Source organism: Lepus europaeus, chromosome 7 (assembly GCF_033115175.1).
Source record: "Lepus europaeus isolate LE1 chromosome 7, mLepTim1.pri, whole genome shotgun sequence".
Taxonomy (NCBI): domain Eukaryota; kingdom Metazoa; phylum Chordata; class Mammalia; order Lagomorpha; family Leporidae; genus Lepus; species Lepus europaeus.
This window is the reverse complement of record NC_084833.1, coordinates 48,144,283-48,166,723: the sequence shown is the minus strand read 5'-3', so window position 1 is coordinate 48,166,723 and position 22,441 is coordinate 48,144,283. Positions and strand designations below refer to the sequence as shown.

Sequence of the window (22,441 nt, the reverse complement as noted above, 5' to 3'; positions counted from 1 at the left end):
GCCTTGGCCAAGAGTCACTGATTATTAAAGCACTACCCAGTATTTTTCAGAGAAATATGTAGTTATAAAGGTAACCTGTTTTTCTACCAGTCCTGACCAGATGTCTACTAACTTTTCAGAAAGGACACCTAATGATAGCAAAGTTGGTTTATTAAAACAAGGAGAAGGGGCCATCACTGTCACATAGCAGGTAAAGCCGCCGCCTGCAGTACCAGCATCCCATATGGGTGCCGGTTTGAGTCCTGGCTGCTCCACTTCTGATCCAGCTCCTTGCTATGGCCTGGGAGAACAGTGGATGATGGCCCAAGTCCTTGGGCCCCTGCACCTGTGTGGAAGACCTGGAAGAAGCTCCAGGCTCCAGGCTTCGGATCAATGCAGCTCTGGTTGTTGTGGCCATCTGGGGAGTGAACCAGCAGATGGAAGGCCTGCCTCTCTCTCTCTCTCTCTCCCCCCCTCTCTCTCTGCCTCTCTGTAACTCTGTCTTTCCAATTAAAAAATAAATCTTAAAAAAAAAAAAAAGAATGAGGAGCAGGCATGTAGCCTAGCAGTTAGGTCTTGCCTGTATCACTCATCAGAGTGCCTATAAGTTTGATACCTGGCTCCAGCTTCTGACTCCAGTCTCCAGCTAATGCAGTCCCTGGGAAGCAGTGGTGATGTCTCAGGTAAATGAGCTCCTGCCTCCCACTTGGGAGACCTGGATTGTATTCCTGGACCCTGGCTTAGGCCCAGCCCCAGCCATTGGGGCATCTGGTAAACAAAACAGCAGATAGGAGCTCACTCTGTCTTTCTCTCTGCCTCTCAAATAAATAAATACATATTTTAAAGTAAGAATGATAATATTACACTTTAAACACTTTCCTCTTAAGCAGAGCAAAACAAAATGCCAAAGGAATTACAAACCTACCATCACAAGTGAAAGTAACTGGTAACTGAAATCCTTCAATCTCAATGGAGACCTTCACACTGGCATTTTCTCCACAAATGTTTCTTTGCACTGTAACTGGACTTAACAAATAGCCTGGATTTGTGCAGTGATTGGTATATGGAAATTTGGTCTTCAATCTGTTCACAAGAAAAAATGAAATTCTTTTTTTAAAAGCTGCATTTGAGAAGCAAGGCTTGAACAAGGCTTTACAGGCTTACAGACACTTAGTTCTGTGTCTGCCCAACTCTAGAACAGCTTGAGAACTACAATGAATGAATCCCTGTTAAAAACCCAAAAACCAACATTTGCCTTTTAAATAAAAGGGACCAAAGAAAAGTAAGAGATTAACTACTGCCAGGATATGTTCCCTAAGACTATCAACGTTACCCAAAGACACACAGGATAAATGGCATTAAGTGAGGTTTTCTGCTTCTGATTCTTTTGCCACACAGTATAACTGCACAAAACGGCACATTTTTAATGAATTACTGATAATATAGGCAATGTAGCCCTAAACTGTAAAGGCTTGAGGAATTAAAAGTTTGTCTTTTTAAAATCTTTTGTTCCTAAGAATTTTTTTTCTTTCACTGAAAAAAACACAGATGATGAGTTTTTAAAACTTTGAGAAGTGGGGCCGGTGCCGTGGCGCAATAGGTTAATCCTCTGCCTGCGGTGCCGGCATCCCACATGGGCACCGGTTCTAGTCCTGGCTGTTCCTTTTCCAATCCAGCTCTCTGCTATGGCCTGGGAAAGCAGTGGAAGATGGCCCAACTCCTTGAGCCACTGCACCCACATGGGAAACCAGGAAGAAGCACCTGGCTTCTGGCTTCAGACTGGCACAGCTCCAGCTGTTGTGGCCATTTGGGGAGTGAACCAACGGAGGAAAGACCTTTCTCTGTCTTTCCCTCTCACTGTTTGTATCTCTATCTCTAAAATAAATAAATAAAATCTTTAAAAATAAATAAAAATAAGTGGAAGAGCTGCATGTGAAGGTATTCATAGGAGCAACACTATTTAACTCTAAATATGTGAACATAGCATATGGCTCATCTCCAGGCTGCACTGCTGCTGGAGCTTTGATGCTGTCTTAAACTTGTGGGCTTACTTTAACTGACATTTGTCTGGAGGTTGGAAGATAGATTCCAGTCCTCTCATCTGCTTTCACCAGGTCTACAAATGGAATGCATGCTGGAAATAATGTCTCTTTGCTTCTGCAGAGACTAAAATAATCAGTCATAAGACCAGAATAAAATAATTTGAGTTGACAAGAAGAAAGGTCTGGAAAGACAGCAAACATAACAGTGCACAGACTCTAGCTGCAGCCTACCTGAGCTTGATACCTGATTTCAACTACTTATTAGCTATGTGACCTTAAGTTACTGAATCTCCTTGCTAATTCAGTTTCTTCTTTTATAAATTAGGGGATAACACAACAACTCGCTTCACAGAGTTGTCATGAGAATCATAAAAGTTAAATATATAAAAGACTTAGAAGAGTGCCCAGTACATGGTAAGTGTTGTAAATGTAATAAATGAACTAGCAAATGAATAAATCTGGTTTCTGCACTGTGATCAAAAGTGACACAAAGATCCAATATTAAAAAGTAATGTAGAGGCCAGCACTGTGGTATAGGGGGTAAAGCCACCATTGGTCTGCATTGCCAGCATCCTACGTGGGTGCCAGTTTGAGTCCTGGCTGCTCCACTTCCAATCTAGCTCTCTGCTTTGGCCTAGGAAAGCAGTAGAAGATGGCCCAAGTCCTTGGGCCCCTGCACCCACATGGAAGCTCCAGGATCCTGGCTTCAGATTGGCACAGCTGCGGCCGCTGAGGCCCTTTGGGGAGTGAACCAGAGGATGGAAGGCCTGTCTGTGTCTGTGTCTGTGTCTGTGTCTGTGTCTGTCTCTCTCTAAATCTGCCTTTCAAATAAATAATTTTTTTTAAAAAAGGATATAAAAAATAATAGAAATAAAAAGTAGTATAAATAATAAAATTAAACTGATATTGTAACTTTATCTTTAGATGTATATTTGGACACATTATCTTTAGATATCTGATTGTTGACAAGCTTAACCCACTGCAAAAACAATGGTAAGACCCTCATGGGACCCAGCCCAAGAGTCTTATTCTTTCTCACATAGTTATTACTCTCTTGTTTTCTGTAACTTAAGAAATAGGTGGCCGGCACCGTGGCTCAGTAGGCTAATCCTCCGCCTTGCGGCGCCGGCACACCGGGTTCTAGTCCCGGTCAGGGCACCGATCCTGTCCCAGCTGCCCCTCTTCCAGGCCAGCTCTCTGCTGTGGCCAGGGAGTGCAGTGGAGGATGGCCCAGGTCCTTGGGCCCTGCACCCCATGGGAGACCAGGAGAAGCACCTGGCTCCTGCCATCGGAACAGTGCGGTGTGCCGGCCGCAGCGCGCCTACCGCGGCGGCCATTGGAGGGTGAACCAACGGCAAAAAGGAAGACCTTTCTCTCTGTCTCCCTCTACTGTCCACTCTGCCTGTCAAAAATTAAAAAAAAAAAAAAAAAGAAATAGGTGTTTATGTGAAATCATCAAATTAACTAACACATGAAATGGTTGAGAATTTTCTTGACATCCAAGCAAGTCTTCAGTTTTCAGAAATCCTTAAGGATGATAAAAAGCAGAAATTCCTGATGATATCTCAGAAAATAAGAATTTATTAAACAAAAGTTCCAGCAATAAAAGTTGCACTCAATGAATCTAGCTTTAGGACAGGGGTAAGGGTTGGGAGAGGAGTGGGGAAATCTCTCATTTCCTTTTCTTTTATACAACAATGTCAATATACTTAATGTCACTAAACTATATACTTAAAAACAGATAAAATGGCAAGTTCAATGTTTTTAATAATAAAAGAAAATTTTTAAATGAATTCCTTTTGTATCTGCTTGACACCATGGAAGAAACCAGGTCCACAAAATATAGCAATTTTCAATGTTTTTCTGTAAAACTGATGATCTTTCCTAGTTTAGTAGTTTGGCATAGCAGTTAAGCTGCCACTTAGGACGTCCACATCCCATATTGTGCTAACTCCACTTTCAAGTATCCTAACTCCAATTTCCTGCTAATGTGTACCCTGGGGAGGCAGCAGTGGTGGCTCAAGTAGTTGATTTTCTCCCATTCACATGGGCAAAACAGATTGACTTCCCAGGTCCCAGCTTTGAGCCCAGCCATTACAGGCATCTGGGGAGTGAGCCAGTAGATGAGAGGTGTATCAGTACCCTTTTCTGTCCCTCAAGTAAATTAAATACATAAATTAATATTTATTTATTAAAGATTTATTTATTTATTTGAAAGGCAGAGTTACACACAGAGAGAAGGAGAGGCAGAGAGAGAGAGGTCTTCCATCCGCTGGTTCCCTCCCCAGAGGGCCTCAACAGCCGGAGCTGTGCTGATCCAAAGCCAGGAGCCAGGAGCTTCTTCCCAGTCTCCCATGGATGCAGGGGCCCAAGGACTTGGGCCATCTTGTACTGCTTTCCCAGGCCATAGCAGTGAGCTGGACTGGAAGTAGAGCAACCATTACACTGGCACATATATGTGATGCTGGCACTACAGGTGGCGGCTCTACCAGCTACACCACAGCACCGGCCCCAATATTTATTTATATTAAAGGCAGAGTGACAGAGGTGGGGGAGCAACAGAGAGAGGCAAAGCTATCTCCCATCCACTGGTTCACTCCCCAGTGGGTCGCAATAACCAGGCTAGGCATGGCCACAATAACAGGAGGTAGGCCAGGCAGAAGCCAGGAGCCTAGAACTCCATCTGGGTTTCCCATCTGGGCAGCAGGAACCCAAGTACTTAGGCCATCTTATGTTGCTTCCCCAGGAATACTAGCAGGGAATCAGACTGGAAACAGAGCAGCCAGGACTTAAATTGGCATTGCAATATTATAGGATGCCAGCGTCACAGGGAAGTTAAACCAGCTATGCAACAACACTGGCACTGAAATATTTTTTAATTGCAAAACAATACCTAAGATGTAATAGATTCCTTCAAGATGGTATTTTTTCACTTTTGCTATAACTAAACTTTTAAATATACAAATCAAATTAAATTATAACTGATGAGTAAATTATTCAACTTCAATAATAGATCAGATAAGGTATTCTTACTGACACTGTAAGCCACACACTGTATCTTGATGTTCTTAAGTAATGACCCATAAAGGATATTTTTTTAAAAATTATTAATTTTCTCTAAAATTTCCACTTCCCTATCACACAAAGAAAAGGTTTTGTATGTTTAGTGGGGCTCCACAGTTCAGAAAATTTATCATCTCTGTGCATTCACTAAAATACTTTATGGTTTATTTTCCTACTGAATGCTCAATCAAGCTAAACTTCTGTATAGGTAACCAAATCACATAAAATCTTAAGATAAGGGCAGGAGATGAAACAGGAATGAAGATTTTTAAAAGATTTTAATTAACACTAATTCATGATAGAGTAAACTCAGTGTTGTTTAGAATAAACTTAATTAAACTGCAGAGATAAAGCCCTTAAAAACCTACAGGAACTCCTTAGGGTCAAGATACCATTGCAGGACAGAAATATTAGATCTGATTTATATGTGAAGAAAAGAGACTAAGAAGCTATTCAGAAAGACAAGTATAGAGCAGCTTCTCATATTATCCTGAGGAGCACAAATAAAACAGCAAAATTTATACTGGTATTTAACATTCTTAAAAGAACTTTCTTTGAACCTATAACTGCTAGATATTTGCCAAGGAATTTGTGAAAGGAAAGAAATCAAAAAATAAAAACAAAAATATGTAGTAATAAGAAAGCATAGTACTAAATCAAAGTATTATTGAATCTTAAAGTAAAAAAGACCCTTGAGATGATTAATCCTACCCTCTTTAATTTCACAAATGAAAACTACAGAAAACAAAACTTCAACCTAGCCCTAAATTCTATCCATACAGTAATCTTAACTTTTAACAAAGATCATACTGACAGTCTCATACTAATTTCACAGCTGAATTGAAGAGATTGAATAATTTTAGAATATTTCAAAAAGTAAAGAACCGGCTCTCAAGCAGCATAAATAAGTGTTAAAAATCCAATGCGGGGGCTGGCGCTGGGGCGTAGCAGCTAAAGCTGCTACGTGCAGTGCCGGCATCCTATATGGGCGCTGGTTTGAGTCCCGGCTACTCCACTTCTGACCCAGCTCTCCGTCGTGGCCTGGGAAAGCAGTGGAAAATGGCTCAAGCACTTGGCCCCTACACCAGTGTGGGAGACCCATAAGAAGGTCCTGGATTCTGGCTTCGGATCAGCTCAGCTCAGCTCTGGCCATGGTAGTCACTTGTGGAGTGAGTCAACGGATGGAAGACCTCTTTCTCTCTCTCTGCCTCTCTGTAGCTCTGCCTCTCAAATAAATAAATAAAACTTAAAAAAAATCTAGGGGCCGACGCCGTGGTTCACTGGGTTAATCCTCGCCTGAGGCATTGGCATTCCATGTGGACGCCAGGTTCTAGTCCTGATTGCTCCATCTTCCAGTCCAGTTCTCTGCTGTGGCCCGGGAGGGCAGTAGAGGATAGCCAGTGCTTGGGCCCCTGCACCCGCATGGGAGACCAGGAGGAAGCACCTGGCTCCTGACTTCGGAGTGGTGCAGCTCCAGCCGCAGCAGCCATTAGGGAAGTGAACCAACGGAAGGAAGACCTTTCTCCCTGTCTCTCTTTCACTGTCGATAACTACCTGTCAAATAAAAAAAAAAAAAAAAAAAAATCTAATGTGAAAATGAACACACTGGGAAAAAAAATCAATCCATGTATTTCTTCAAGAAATATCTGCTGACTCCAAACTGGATGGTCATGGGGGAATAAGGAAAGTTCCCAGAATACGGTTTCAAAAACATCTCCACATCTTAATTCTTCTGAAAAATATTTGTTGCAATCATGCTCTCCTAGTGGAAACAAATTACAAAAAGAACTTTCTGTCTTTAGTTCATCTGTTGTTTCATATTTACATACACCACTGTGTGTGTGTGTGTGTGTATGTGTGTGAATGCAAATAATGCCCTCATCCACGGTTTTCCTTTGTGTAGTTTCAGTTACTTGCCGTCAACTGCAGTCCAAAAATATTAAGTGGAAAATTCCATAAATGAACCATTCCTAAACTTTAGATTGTCCACTGTTTTAAGCAGCATGATGAAATTTCTTGCAGCCCCACTCTTCCTGCCCAGGATGTGAACCATCCCTCTGTCCTGCAATCCATGCTGTATATGCCATCCACCCATTAGCTACTGGCAAAATACCCATTGGTAGGCCTCTAAGTTCCCAGATCAACTGTTCCAATATAACAGTGCATGTGTTCAACCCTTATTTTACTTAATAATGGCTCCTGTTTCAAGAGTAGTGATACTAACTATTTGGACATACCAAAGAAAAATCTAAAAGTGTTTTCATTTAAAGGAAAGGTTAAAGTTCTCAGGAAAAAAAAAAATCACATACTGAGGTTACTAAGAGATACTTAAGAATAAACATTTTATATAGGATTTGATACTATCTGTAGTTCCAGGCATCCACTAGGGGTTGTAGAATGTATCCCATATGGATAAAGGAGCGGGGAGGGAGGTACTGTAGTCATTTTAGCTTAATGGCAGAGTTTGTATAAATAGCTCTCTAAAAGTCAAATGTGCGGGGAAAGGGAGAGCTCAGAAAGCCTAATTTTTCAACTTGTAAAGCTTCAAAGCAGTAGTTATTCAACACAGTCCAACAGAAAGTATGCAGGGCTTATTAAGAGAACAAGATATAAAAACATAACAGATTACTTCCAAACCACTAACCACACTGACATAATGGCATAATGGCATAGGTAATTTCTAATATATGCAATTTTCACATTAAAGTCACCTAAATGTCCCTTCTAAAATGCCTCCTGAAAAATATGAGAAACAAGCAGTTAAGGAGTAGCCTGTGCCAAAAAGAAAAAGTGGCTCTACTGATATTTCCCCACCCCTCTAAGGTGTTCTGAAGAAAATAAATACTAGTTAAAAATGTAACATAAAGGAAGATAAGAGTTTTAATGAAGTATGAACAATTTCCAGAAACACTAGTTAATTAGGAAGACCCTTAACATTAAGAATATGTATGTATGTATTCCAAAATGATCTGAGAACCCCAAATCCTGCTATGCATAAAGCAGACCACACTGAGGAAAACCCTGATTCAGAATAACTCCCCGAGTGGTGATCTACTTTCTCTTTTTTGGGTAACAGATCCCATCCCTGTGGCCACAACGTTTGTTGCTCCACTCTTTCCTTCCATGGGACTTTTCCGTCCAGCTGACTGAGGACTGCTTCTCCTCTCTATTAAATAAGACCATTAGTACGTGAAGTGTAAGCTAGCCGTGGCTTTATCTCTGGCTTCAAAGGTCCCATGTGCAACAGAAGAAAATGAAGCTAACACACATGCAGGAAGGAAGAGGAAAGGAAAGGTGGTGAAAAAGTAGAGTCTGAAGAGCAGAGGTATGATATACAGAATGTGAATTCCTGGATCTTGCTGCTGTTGAACTCTGCCCCATCCTTCCTCTTTCTGCTAAATGGGTTGGTGAGCCAATACATGACTCTTCTTGATTTCAGTTCTTTAAGATGAGTTTCTGGGACCCCTAACACAAGTCCTGACTAAAATAGTGACATGACGGAAGGAAAATACACTTAACCAGAGGCAGAGGAGACCTCAATCTGTTGTTAAACAGCCAAGCAAACATCATTAGGTTTCTTCTCTGGGTCTCAAGTTTCCTCACCTATAAGGAGTATTAGACATACTTAAAAATGAAAGATTATCTTAGAGTGCATTTTTCTAATCTCCAGAAAATTATATTTACCCCTCTAATCTTGCCTGTTATCACCTCTTAAATAAGTACCACAGTATTTTGAATGCTAGAAAGGTTATGGTAAAATTAAGTCTCTTTAAAACCAAAAGTAGGCATTTTCCAAGTGTACTGAAACTTACATGTAAACCTTGTTTTCTCCGGTTATCAGAGAATCAGAAGTCTACTGCCTGACCTCAATTTTTTCTTCTAAGTATTCAGAAAACTAACAAGTAAGAATACAGTTCAGCTGTAATTTGTGATAATGTGCCAATTAACTAGTTGATTTAAAATTTTAGCCACGTGAAGAAAATAATTAAAATTGTTAAATTTTAGAATTACTACTTATCTAGTTTTCCAGTTGCTTTTTAAATGAGCATTTAAACAATCCATAATTTATAAAGAAAAAATTCCTTACTTTGTAATAGATTGACAAAAAGCTGCCACCTCCTCGTTCTGTACTTCAATTTCTTGTAGAAGAGAACTTCCAGTTGGCAAACTACTGGTCCCATTTGGGTCTTTCTGTAATTAAAAAAGTGTTTTATTTTAAAATTGAAAGATCCCCAAAATGCTATGTTGCATCATTGTACAATTACAATTTTAATGAAAATACATACAAAGCTATAGAAGCTTAATCATATCAATAACAAAGCTTTAAATTATGGATTTCCACCTTTTTAAAAGTAATGCTGGGGCTGGCACTGTGGCATAGCAGGTAAAGCTGCCATCTGCAAGTGCCAGCATCCCATATGGGCACGGCTCAAATCCCTGCTGCTCCACTTCCAATCAAACTCCCTGCTAATGCACCTGGGAAAGCAGCAGAGGATGGCCCAAGTGCTTGGGGCCCTGTCCCCACATGGGAGACCTGGAAAAAGCTTCTGGCTCCTGGCTTTGGATCAGCCCAGCTCCGGTCGTTGTAGCCATTTGGAGACTGAACTAGCAAATGGAAGATCTCTCTCTCTCTCTAACTATGCCTTCCAAATAAATAAATACAATAGAAAAAAAAAAAGTAAAGCCCACTGAGTCTTGTTTTAAGTTCACTGGTTTCCCTTGCTCAAAAGCAGAAAAAGACTGTATTGGTCAGCAATAATGGAATCTTAAAGACCTTTCCATTCAAAATTTTCCTGAAGCAAATGCTTCAGAAAGTGAACAGCTGAAGGAAATTCAAGGTCAACTCTGTTTTAAGAAAATGAAGAGGTCAAGCCCATTTGGGTCTCCTGTAATAAACCAGGGATTCTATATCTTCAACTTAGACCTGAAATTCCAAGAAAGCAGCTGGTTCTTTAGGTAAGAGAATATAATTTTAGGAGAAGAGTGGGCATTTTCTGTGTTACTCTATGTATACAAACATTCTCTCAATTCCTCAAAAGTTTAGTTTATGTCTGATCAAAATGTGTTTACAATATTTAGGGATGTCATTTTCACAACCCACACATAGACAAACAGCAGAATCCATTTAGAGGTATTTCAACATACAGGTTGAATATCCTTATCCAATAGGTTTGTGACCAGAAGTGTTTCAGGTTTGATTTTAAAATGGTTGCACATACATAATGAGATGCCTTGGAGATGGGACTCAATCTAAGCATAAAATTCATTTGTTTCATATATGTTTCATACAAATAGTCTAAAGGTACCTGTATTTTGACTGCAGCCCATCACAAGATCAGGTGTGAAATTTTACACTTGTTATATCAATGATCACAAAGTTTCCAATTCTATATCTCAGATTTTCAGAGTATGGATACATACTACATAAACTTTTTTTGGAAAGATTTATTTATTTATTTATTTGAAAGGCTGAGTTTACAGAGACAGAGAGAGAGAATCTTCCATCTGCTGGTTCATTCCCCAAATGGCTACAACAGCAAGAGCTGGGCCAGACTGAAGTCAGAAGCAAGGAGATTTTCCCAGGTCTCTCACACATATGGTAAGAGCCCAAGTACTTGGGGCATCTTCCACTGCTTTCCCAGGTGCATTAGCAGGGAGATGGATTGGAAGAGGAGCAGCCAGGGCTGGAACCTGCACCCACATAGGATGCTGGCATCACAGGCAGAAGTTTTACTGCTAGGCCATAACACCAGCCCCTACATAAACATAAGTGACTTGGCAAAAACATCAAATGTAAATTTCTTTTAAAATTATATTTGGAACATTCTCAAAAATTAGGTAAGAACATGGTGTATACATTTCAAGAGTTGTATCGTATTTCAATGATCACAGCATGCAAGATTTTGTGTCAGAAAACTAAACTGAAAAATTAGGGCACCAATTTGTTTATGAGTTTCTTTCTTTCAAAATATAGTAGTCTTCCTGCTAAAGTGCGATACACACACTGGGAGGGAAAATACCTTGAGTTCTATAAAATCACAACTAAAAATAACAGGGTTGTTAGGAAAAAGTGAGTTAAGGCAGATGATGCAACAGTTTAACCCTATAACAAAAACACTAACTAAAACAATAACAAGTCCTCATAAAAATACCAGCATAGCTAAACGCCCATTTGCATTTGCACCTAGCATCACCTCTTCAATCCTTTGAAACCTAAACTCCAGGGTTCTTACTTCCTAATGAACTATGAGTTCTTCAGTGAAGATCAACTAAATTGAAGATAAAAGTGTGCTCTGCAGGAAGCAGACTTCTTCACTAAACAACAAACAGTTCTTGTTTTTTTTTTTTTTTTTTTTAACTTTTATTTAATGAATATAAATTTCCAGTGTACAGCTTACGGATTACAATGGCTTCCCCCTCCCATAACTTCCCTCCCACCCGAAACCCTCCCCTCTCCCACTCCCTCTCGCCTTCCAACAAACAGTTCTTAATTCCATAGCTTCTCTGTCTGCACTTAACTACTTCACCAGACAGCTAAACACTGTGGACTCACATTTGATGCCACTTATTTTCATCAGCAAGAGGATACTTTTGCTGGGTTTTTAGTGTTTTTCTTAACATCTTCATATACTGCAAATGCATTCTCTTAAACTGTGAGAAAGTTTGTTCTAGACTGCTTCAAAATGTTAATTTGCTGAGAAAGATGGCTTGAACTACAGCAACTTCTCCAATATACTGACACCAATCCTGTAGCTTCCAATCGTATATCATTAATTCACGTTACAGAGGGGGGAAAAAAAACACTGTGGCAAAACAGCCTCATTACTCAAAAGAATGTGATTTTTTTCCTAGCAAATCATCTGGTCTTATATGCCAAGCCTGCCACAATTTAATTCAATATTATTTCCTATAACTTCCCAAACATTTTCTATGTTCCAAGTAACTTGAATCATATCCTGTTCCCATAAAACACAAATCATACCAGCCTGATTCTGAATCTTTCCCTTTGCCTGAAATGTCCTCCTGTCCTCACCACATGTGTCAAAAAGCTACTGATTTTTTTAAGGCCCAACTAAATACCATTTCATCTACAATGCCTTTCCTGATTACTCAGTATGAAACACAACAGGACTTTTAAATACTTAGTCTGAACCAAGCAGCATTTCATAACATCATATTTTTATGTGCCCTAATGTGAAAGCTCCTTGAGGACAAGAATCGATTTTGAATTAGTTTAAAAAGCATTTAACTCCCAGTTTAATTTTTAGAATGTTCTGTTCCATACAAAAACACAATAAAATTCACTGAAACATAATAAACGAATTTGCTGTAGAAATCACAAAACATTTACAGGATACAGACACTTTCTAATTCCTTTAATAATCCTCTAATAATAGTAGTAATTATTATTATAATACCCTAAAATAAGTTTTTAAACTACTAGTATTATTAAAAAATAATATCTAGCAATCACTGGGCATTTACTGTGTGCCAGGCTCTATATTAGAAATCTACAGGCATTTGGGGCCAGCACTGTGGCGTAGTGGGTAAAGCCACCATTTGCAGTGCCAGCATCCCATATGGGAACCAGTTGAAGTACGGCCAATCCACTTTCTATACAGCTCTCTCTTGTGGCCTGGGAAAGTAGTAGAAGATGGCCCAAGTCCTTGGGCCCCTGCACCTGGCTTCGGATCGGTGCAGCTCTGGCCATTCCAGCCATCTGGGGAGTGAACCAGCGGATGGAAGACCTCTCTCTCTCTGCAACTCTTTCAAATAAAAAAATTAATTTAAAAAAAGAAAGAAAGAAATCTACAAGCATTCATACATGTATTCAAAAAACTCAATTAGGAAGATACTACTATCTTGCCCATGTTATAGATGAAAAAATGAGGCAAAGTAGTTAGCCAACACACACAAGTAATACACACTAGGGATTTCAACCCAGGCAATCTGGTCTCACAGTCACATGCTTAAATCACAATGCCATCCCTTCACTCAAACAAGTCTCAAAAAAAAAAAAAAAAAAAAAAAAAAACAAAAAACACCTCTTAAAAACACAAAGACTGGGCCCACGTTAATGGCACAGTGGATAAAGCTGTCACCTGCGGTGCCGGCATCCCATATGGACCCTAGTTCAAGTCCCGGCTGCTCTACTTCCAATCCAGCTCTCTGCTCTAGCCTGGGAAAGCAGTGGAGGATGGTCCAAGTCCCTGGGCCCCTGCTCCTGCATGAGAGACCCCTAAGAAGCTCCTGGCTCGTGGCTTCAGATTAGCCCAGCTCCTGCCGTTGCAGCCATTTGGGAAGTGAACCAGCAGATGGAAGACTTGTCTCTCTTTCTCTCTGCCTCTGCCTTTCAAATAAATAAATACATCTTTAAAAAAAAAAAAAAAAGACAAAAAACAAACAAAAATACTTACGCTGGCCCCTCTCTCAAACATTTTTTAAGGAATGAAACAGCCACAAGATAATCAATAAGAAAAAAATGCTAATGCTATTAGTCAATATATGAAACAAAGGAAGAAGTTTGTAGGTGAAGATACCGAATCCTTTAGTAAATATATTGTGTTTGGAAATGTATCAAGATGTCTAGGTGATCATCTGGAAACATCCCATTCCAAAAACGTTCTGTTTCAGAAATTCTTTCCAGAGCTGGAGACACAGATTTAGGAATCATCCAATTTCTGTAATTTTTCTGCAGGGAAATCTCTCTCTCTCTTATGGCTGTCGGCATCAATCAGGATCACCAAGAAGGCAACACATCAGCCAAAAGGATCTTGATGTGAAGCTCCATACATAAGGGGCCACAACTATTAGTCAAAGAGCTGGGATCTCTCTACGTATCTGAATCTCTAGATATATACAGATAGTCAAGTATCTATGTAGATCTAGATTCAGATACACATATACGTCAGATCTAAAGATATCAAAAGGAATTGACATATAATTATGAGGTGACAAGTTCCAAGATCTGCAGCTGGCATGTAAGAGACACAGGAGAGCCAATGGTGTAGCTCTAGTCCAAGTCTAGCAGGCTTAGTTCCAGTCCTGGCTAGTCCATCTCTGATCCAGCTCCCTGGCAAAGTGCCTAGAAAAGCAGTGGAAGATGGTCCAAGTGCTTGGGCCCCTGTACCCACGTGGGAGACCCATAAGAAGCTCCTGGTTCCAGGCTTCGGATCAGCCCAGCTCTGTCTGTTGCAGCCATTTGGGGAGTGAACCAACGGATTTAAGATCTTTCTATTTCTCCCTCTATTTCTGTGTAACTCTGCCTTTCAAATAAAAAATAAATCTTAAAAACTAAATAAATAAAACACACACCAGGAGAAAGCCAGCAAGAATTATTAAAAGGCTAGACAAAGGAAAAAGAATCAAAGGTCACATGTAGTAAGGAGATTTACCTATGACAAAGGAAAAGTTGTTTCAAAAAGAAGTCAATTTCTCAAAATTAGGAAAAAGAATGAGACAGTAAATATGCACTGGCTGTTAGTACCAGTGTTACCAGAAACTAGTTTCTACACATTATTGGTAGCAGGGGAGGATGGTAAGAGACTAGAAAGGCAATAAATACAAATTCTTCTTTAAAGAGTAATGACTATGGGGAAAATAGGCATAACAAAAACAAGAAAAGATGGGAGAGAGTTAAGTTTTAGAAAAAGGAAAGAATATCTCTTCCTTCCAAACCAGAAAGGAGGAGGGAAATCTGAGGTGGGTAAGTTCACGCAACAGATGGCCTTGACCTCAGTTTAAAAAAAAGAGGTAGGGGCCAGCACCGCGGCTCACTAGGCTAATCCTCCGCCTTGCAGCGCCGGCACACAGGGTTCTAGTCCCGGTCGGGGCGCCGGATTCTGTCCCGGTTGCCCCTCTTCCAGGCCAGCTCTCTGCTGTGGTTCAGGAATGCAGTGGAGGATGGCCCAAGTCCTTGGGTCCTGCACTCGCAAGGGAGACCAGGAGAAGCACCTGGCTCCTGGCTTCGGATCAGCGTGATGTGATGGCCGCAGCGCGCAGGCCATGATGGCCAATGGAGGGTGAACCAACGGCAAAAAGGAAGACCTCTCTGTCTCTCTCTCTCTCTCACTGTCCACTCTGCCTGTCAAAAAAAAAAAAAAAGAGGCAATATCTATAGAAGTTGGAAAACCACTATGAAAATACTTTGATCCACTACTAAAATCTTTGAAATCTGCTCAAAGTAGCTAAATTCATAGCTAGTAACTAAAAGCCGATATGAAATTAAACTACCAAAAGATAGTTTTAAGTACTGTGGCTTTCCCTAGTTTTAGTCACAAATAATTTATTTAGGTTGTTATTAAAAACACAAAAGACACTAGAAGGAAGCAGGAAGTAAGCTTGCTGAGTGAGAAGAAAAATACCCTTCTGAGTTTTTACCACAAAGCACAAATTTCTTACAGGAAATGAACCTTTAAATATGTAATTAGAAAGAATAGGCATTGCAATATTATTTCCCAACCAAAAATATGTACCTCAGGGAAACATTTGTAAATAGATAGGAATGAATGGTGTGTGAAAAATTTTAAGTTCCATGCCAATGAACAGTACCACAAACTTCCAAGGTCAGCTTATTACTAGTGTTTTGTTTATTTACTCCTTTTGGTCAAACCAAATTTTATCTTCTTGTACACACACAAAATGATGAAATCTTAGCATTAACAACAGGTGCACACCAAACCTCTGATCAAAAGCTTTTAATAACCAAGTTTACAAACTGAGAGCAACCACTATGAAATCGCTATTCACAAGTTTCTATATGGATATTTAACCATCAAATTGTCTCCTTTAATTGACTTCCCCCTTGTTATGTTTCTGGGGACATGGATTTAAAACTTAAGCTGCGGCCGGTGCCGCGGCTCACTAGGCTAATCCTCCGCCTTGCGGTGCCGGCACACTGGGTTCTAGTCCCAGTCGGGGCACCGATCCTGTCCCAGTTGCCCCTCTTCCAGGCCAGCTCTCTGCTGTGGCCAGGGAGTGCAGTGGAGGATGGCCCAAGTGCTTGGGCCCTGCACCCCATGGGAGACCAGGAGAAGCACCTGGCTCCTGCCATCGGATCAGCGCGGTGCGCCGGCCGCAGCGCGCCTACCGCGGCGGCCATTGGAGGGTGAACCAACGGCAAAAGGAAGACCTTTCTCTCTGTCTCTCTCTCACTGTCCACTCTGCCTGTCAAAAAAAAAAAAAATTAAGCTGCTAAACTGGTTTCTCAATTCACAGGAAAAAAAAATAGGATTTATTTGCTTTTAAGCTTTTCTATGAAATATATTTTAAGTTCTAGCATCTGCTACTACTTGTCTCAAAATCTATGGAGCCAGCACTGTGGAACAGTAGGTTAAGCCTCTGCCTGAGGTGCCAACATCCCATCTGGGCACCGGTTCGAGTCCTGGCTGCTCCATTTCCAATCCAGCTTCCTGCTGATGGCCTAGGAAAGCAGTGAAAGATGGCTAAGTGAATGGGTAGCTGGCTTATGACTGGCCATTTGGGGAGTGAACCAGTGGATGGAAGACCTCTCTATGTCTCTGTCTATAACTCTGCTTCTTAAGTAAATAAATCTTTTATTTAAAAAATCTAGCACAAGTGGAAGATGATCTAAGCCCTTGGGCCCTGCACCCGCATGGTAGACCAGGAGGAAGCACCTGGCTCCTGGCTTCGGATCAACGCGGTGCGCCGGCCACAGCGGCCATTGGGGGATGAACGAATGGAAAAAGAAAGACCTTTCTCTCTGTCTCTTTCTCTCACTGTCCACTCTGCCTGTCAAAAAAAATAAAATTTTAAAAAATCTAGCACAAACTGCCACCTAATATAACATTAAATAATACTGTTCAATACATTTAATATCTTGAAAATTTAATAAGTCAGTATTTCATCCAAACACCATGACTTTCAGATATTCTACTACTCAGGTTTGAAAACCTATGTCCAAAACATAAAATCTTAAAAAAAAAAAATCAATTTCTTCTTCTACATGATAACCTTCTAAATTTTGAATATTATGCTGAAAGGGAAATTCAGTTGCAGAGTAACTTACCTTCAACTAATATTCCCTTCTTCAGGCAAAAATACCTCCAATCTTATCATCACTTCTTTAAATGATACAACTTCTAGAGCCTGAACACTCTGGTCTTTTAGAGACATACTCAAAAGGTGGTTCTCTTCGAATGTGGCTCTCAAACTTACTTATTAGATGAGGTTCTAATGGAGCAGATTATAATGAAATGATTAATAATCACATATCTCTTCAGCTGGCTGCAGTTAAACTCCTCTAAGACTGGGTCAGCAGATTAAGCCACCACAATTCAGGCAGCATGTGATTAGTAAAGCTGTTGCTGTACTACACTGAGGTAATCTAGCTGTGGATCTCTGATCAGCTGACCAAGTCATGTAATTTCTACTTACCTGGGTTTGATTCATGTCTATCATAACCTATCCGCTTACTATTATCATCTATTTTTTTTATAATTTTATTTATTTGAGAGGTAGAGTTGCAGACAGAGAGGGGGAGAGACAGAGAGAAAGGTCTTCCATCAGCTGGTTCACTCCCCAAATGGCCATAATGGCCAAAACTGAGCTGACCCAAAGCCAGGAGCATCTTTCAGGTCTCCCACGTGAGTGCAGGGGCCCAAGCAGTTGGGCCATCTTCCACTGCTTTCCCAGGCCATAAGCAGGGCGCTGGATTGGAAGTGGAGCAGCCAGGACACAAACTGGCGCCTAAATGGGATGCCAGCACAGCAGGCGGAGGCCTAGCCTACTATGCCACAGCGCCAGCCTCTATAATCTATTCTTTAAAATCTAGGAACATGTTCCTGATAAAAGAGATCCTGCTCATCAACCTAGTTAATTCTTAGAATCTGAGCAACTGGCAGTTCTCTGCAATAACCATGTGACCTGATTACCCAAATCTTGCTAAGTAAATTCTTCCTATCTTTAGGAAACTACCTATCCTCATTATTCCTGAAAGCCACTTTCTGAAGGCACATGCATTAAGGCAAATGTCAAGCTGGTACTGTGACAAGTATTAAAGTGGGCAAGAAAAGATGTACAAGTATATTTCAAAAACTCCATGAAAACATGGAATTAAAAGGTAAGTTTATTTTGAAACTCATCATACTGGTACACAGGGAGAAGTACAAGGGTGTCACCCCACCCCCACCAAAGGAAAGGGTGGAGATAGTCATGCTGAACTAGAAGTGACCAATCTAAACTAAAATGGGCAGCAGGGAAAGGAAGTTGACTTCTACAATAAAAGCATTAGCAACCCAGTAAGCTACAGTTTTAAGTTAAAAAGAAACTGTTCCCAGGATACACCATTTTTTACACTTTGTTTTGTCACCTTCCCAACTTCATAGGCTCCTGAGGTATGTAGTCATCAAGAGGTCTCAAGTGTCAGAATCGGGGGCAGCAGATGAGCTGCATCAGAATCACTTAGGGAATTATACACACACACCTCTACCCCACCCTTTAAATCAGGGTTTAGTAGGCCTAAACACTGCAAGGCACTGTGACATACAACAAAGTTTGGAAAGCTAACTTTTTGACCCACGTATGAATATCTCCTATGACATGGAAACTATTATTTGCAAAGCAGCATGTTCTATCACTTAAGTTAAAAACAAAAACAACAACAAAAGGAAAAAAAGAAGGGGAAGGCTTTTATATACCAGAATACCAGAGTTTTGCTTTTTTTTTTTTTTTTTTTGAGTTTTGCTTCTTACACAAATAGTTCTGTGGCCCTGTCCTTGACCTCAAACTTGTAACTGTGGAAAATTTCAAACATAAACAAAAGTAGGATAATACAATAGACACCCATGTATCCATGTCTAGCTTCAATATTTTACTAATACAGCCAATCTTGTTTCATCTATAAATCCTCCTAAACTCCAAAACCTCACTTAATTTTAAGTAAACAAGATATACATTTCATTTATAAATTCTTCAGTATAAATATGAGTTCACTCAACTAACTGCAACAGCATTATTACACTAAAATACTAAGAGTTAAGTCCTTAACTTCTTTACAGCGCAGTTTCCTCAGCTGTAAAATAGGGATGGACTGCTCTGACCTCACTGAATTCTTGTGAACTCTCACTGCATCAATAGTCTCATTGACTGTTTAAATAGTGGCACAGCTGGTTAGGCCACTACTTGGCATGCCCATAGCCCATCAGAGTGCTGATTAGAATCTAAGCTACTCTCCTTCTGATCCAGCTTTCTGATGATGCATCCTAAGCAGGTAGTAGATGATGACTCAAGTGCTTGGGCCCCTTCCACATATGTGGAAGACCCTGATGGAGTTCCCAAGCTCCTAGTTTTGGCTTGGCCCAGCCCAGGCTGCTGCAGACATCTGGGGAGTGGGCCAAGGGATGGAAGATATCTCTCTCTCTCTCTCTCTCTCTCTCTCTCTCCCTCTCTCTGTCACCTTGTTGCTCTCCCTTTCAGGAAGATAAAAAGGGATAAACAAACATTAAAAGAAGAAAAAAATCTCAATATGAACATGCACAACACAGATAAAAAGCACATAAGTTCTTAGGTTCTGAGTCCTAGTCTTGGATTTATGGACAGTAAATAACTCATCTACCCAGAAAATTCAGTATGTTTAAGATGCTAACTGCAATATATCTGCAGTGGTAATTTAAGCTCATTTGGGATAATCTGTTTTCCATTGTTAGCAACTGATTTTTTTTTACTTAACGTTAGAATTTAAAATTCAGACAATGAAATGAACTAAGCCAGTTATAATTTTTTGTGTCAAATTCAAGACAATCTACACCTTGTGGCTATAATACATACACACAGAGCTGAGATTTAAGGGTTGCCTAGACAATCAGAAGCTTCGGTTTCTATGAGTGGGAGCTCAGCTCCCTACATGGTCAGCAGTTTCCCTTTCTTTGATAGCAAGACTGCAGCCTTCCTACCCTTAGCTTCCAGGTTCTAGGAGGCTGCCCTTCCCAAACAACTATAAACAGATGACATCTCAAATCCAGACTACATGACACCACATACAGAATTACTTTCTCTCATGCTTAACTTATGAAAAAGAGACCTATGGGGCAGGCATTTGGCACAGGGGTTTAATACACCTCTTGGGACACCCACATCCCATGTCAGAGTACCTGGATTCAAGTCCTGGCTCCACTCCCAATTGTAGTTTCCTGCTAACGCAGAAGGTAATAACTTAGATACTCCACTCCCTGCCACCCATGTGCAATACCTGGAATGATCTCCTAGCTTCCGGCTGCAGACTGGACCAGCACAGGCTATTGCAGGCACCTGAGGAATGGAGATCTCTGTTTGCCTATTTCTTTTCTCTCTCTGCCTTTCAAATAAATAAAATAAACATTTAAAAAACAGGAGACTTATAGTTGGGGAGGGAATTCTCTATTAGAACATTGACCCAAATGTGAATCTAGCAGAAATGTGGTTGAGAATTAAGAGGACCAGTGTTTTCTTTATTAAAAAAAAAAGAGAGAGAGACAAAACTTACAGGACATAAAATTCACTATTTTAAAATGTGCAACTCAAATGGCTTTCAACATACTCACAATGTTGTGCAACTGTGACCACTACCTTACTCCAGAATATTTTCAACAAAATGTGAAAAAAAAAAAAAACCCTACACACAAGAAGTAACAGTTCCACATTCCCTCCCCCACCATCAAGACCTAACAAACACTGATCTGCTTTCTTCTAGGAAGAAGCTAGGAGCCAGCAGCTTCTTCTGGTTTTCCCATGCTGGTTCAGGGGCCCAAGCGCTTAGACCATCTTCCACTGTTTTCCCAAGCCATACCAGAAAGCTGGATCGGAAGTGGAGCTGCCGGGGCTAGAACACGTGCCCATATGGGATGCCGGCACTGCAGGCAGAGGATTAACCTACTACGCCACAGCACTGGCCCCTGCTCCACTTCTGACCAGCTTTCTGCTTATGCCCTGGGAAAGCAGTGGAAGATGGCCCAACTGCTTGGGCCCCTGCACCAGCATGGGAGACCTGAGAGATGTTCCTGGTTCCTGGCTTCAAATTGGCTCAGCCCCAGCCATTGCAGCTATTTGGGAGAGTAAACCTGTGGATGAAAGACTTTTGTCTCTGTCTCTCCCTCTGTCTATAACTCTACCTCTCAAATAAATAATTCAAAAGAGGGAGGAGATGTACAGTTCTGCACACGTTAACTCAGACTTACCCCTAAGGGTAAAGCTAGAAACGTGCCATGGGACTACAAATCTCATTAAGTTGGCAGGTACCAATGCCATCTTACTAATTAAAGTGATCAGCTTAAGTTCATAATTGATCATAAAGATAGGATTAAGTGTCAAAGGGATGACATATGGCCAGCGCCACGGCTCACTAGGCTAATCCTCCGCCTGCGGCACCAGCACCCCAGGTTCTAGTTCCAGTCGGGGCGCCAGATTCTGTGCTGGTTGCTCCTTTTCCAGTCCAACTCTCTGCGGTGGCCCGGGAAGACACTGGAGGATGGCCCAAATACTTGGGCCCTGCATCTGTATGGGAGACCAGGAGGAAGCACCTGGCTCCTGGCTTCAGATCAGCACAGCACGCCGGCCATAGTGGCCATTTGGGGGAGTGAAGCAACGGAAGGAAGACCTTTCTCTCTCTCTCTCACTGTCTAACTCTGCCTGTCAACAACAACAACAAAAAAAAGGATCACATAAATCAGACCAGTGTCTGCTAATAATAATAGATAAAATTAAAAAGGAGAGAACAATCCAACATGGGAAGTGGGATACACAGGAGACTCATAGAATGGCAAATGCCCTAAACAGCACTCTGGCCTCAGAATCAACCCTTAAGGCAGTTGGATCTGGCTAAAAAGCCCATGAGAGCTTCTCAGGCATGGAAAGCCAAGATATTGTGGCAAAAAATGACCTAAATGAAAGATCTCTGTGAGTGAGATCCCAGTGAAAAGAATGGGCCATCAAAGAAGGAGGTACCTTTCTCTGAAGGGAGGAGAGAACTTCCACTTTGATCATGGCCTTGTCTAAATAAGGTCAGAGTTTGTAGACTCAAGAGGCTTCCATAGCCTTGGCAGCTCCTGACAAGAGCCTTAGGTTATTACTGATGTCATAAATAAGAGTGTTGTTAATTGTTAAATCAACAACAGGAGTCACTGTGTACTTACTCCTCATGTAGGATCTCTGTCCTTAATGTGTTGTACTATGAGAATTAACGGTAAAAATAGTCTTCAAACAGTACTTTATATTTTGTGTGTCTGTGTGGGTGCAAACTGTTGAAATCTTTACTTAGTATATACTAAGTTGATCTTCTGTGTATAAAGATAATTAAAAATGAATCTTAATGAAGAATAGGATGGGAGAGAGAGTAGGAGGTGGGATAGTTTGGGGGGGTGATT

At 40.8% G+C, this 22,441-nt stretch overlaps 1 protein-coding gene across 1 annotated transcript in view; it reads right to left on the bottom strand.

Moving 5' to 3' along the window:
- The window catches only part of PIK3C2A (phosphatidylinositol-4-phosphate 3-kinase catalytic subunit type 2 alpha), a 127,733-nt gene that overhangs the window by 58,615 nt on the left and 46,677 nt on the right, over positions 1-22,441 (bottom strand). The window contains exons 3-4 of the mRNA XM_062196424.1: positions 9,172-9,275; positions 905-1,062 (exon numbers count right to left, since the gene is read on the bottom strand). Of these exons, the coding sequence (XP_062052408.1) occupies positions 905-1,062; positions 9,172-9,275 (262 nt within the window). The remainder of the gene's footprint in view (positions 1-904; positions 1,063-9,171; positions 9,276-22,441) is intronic.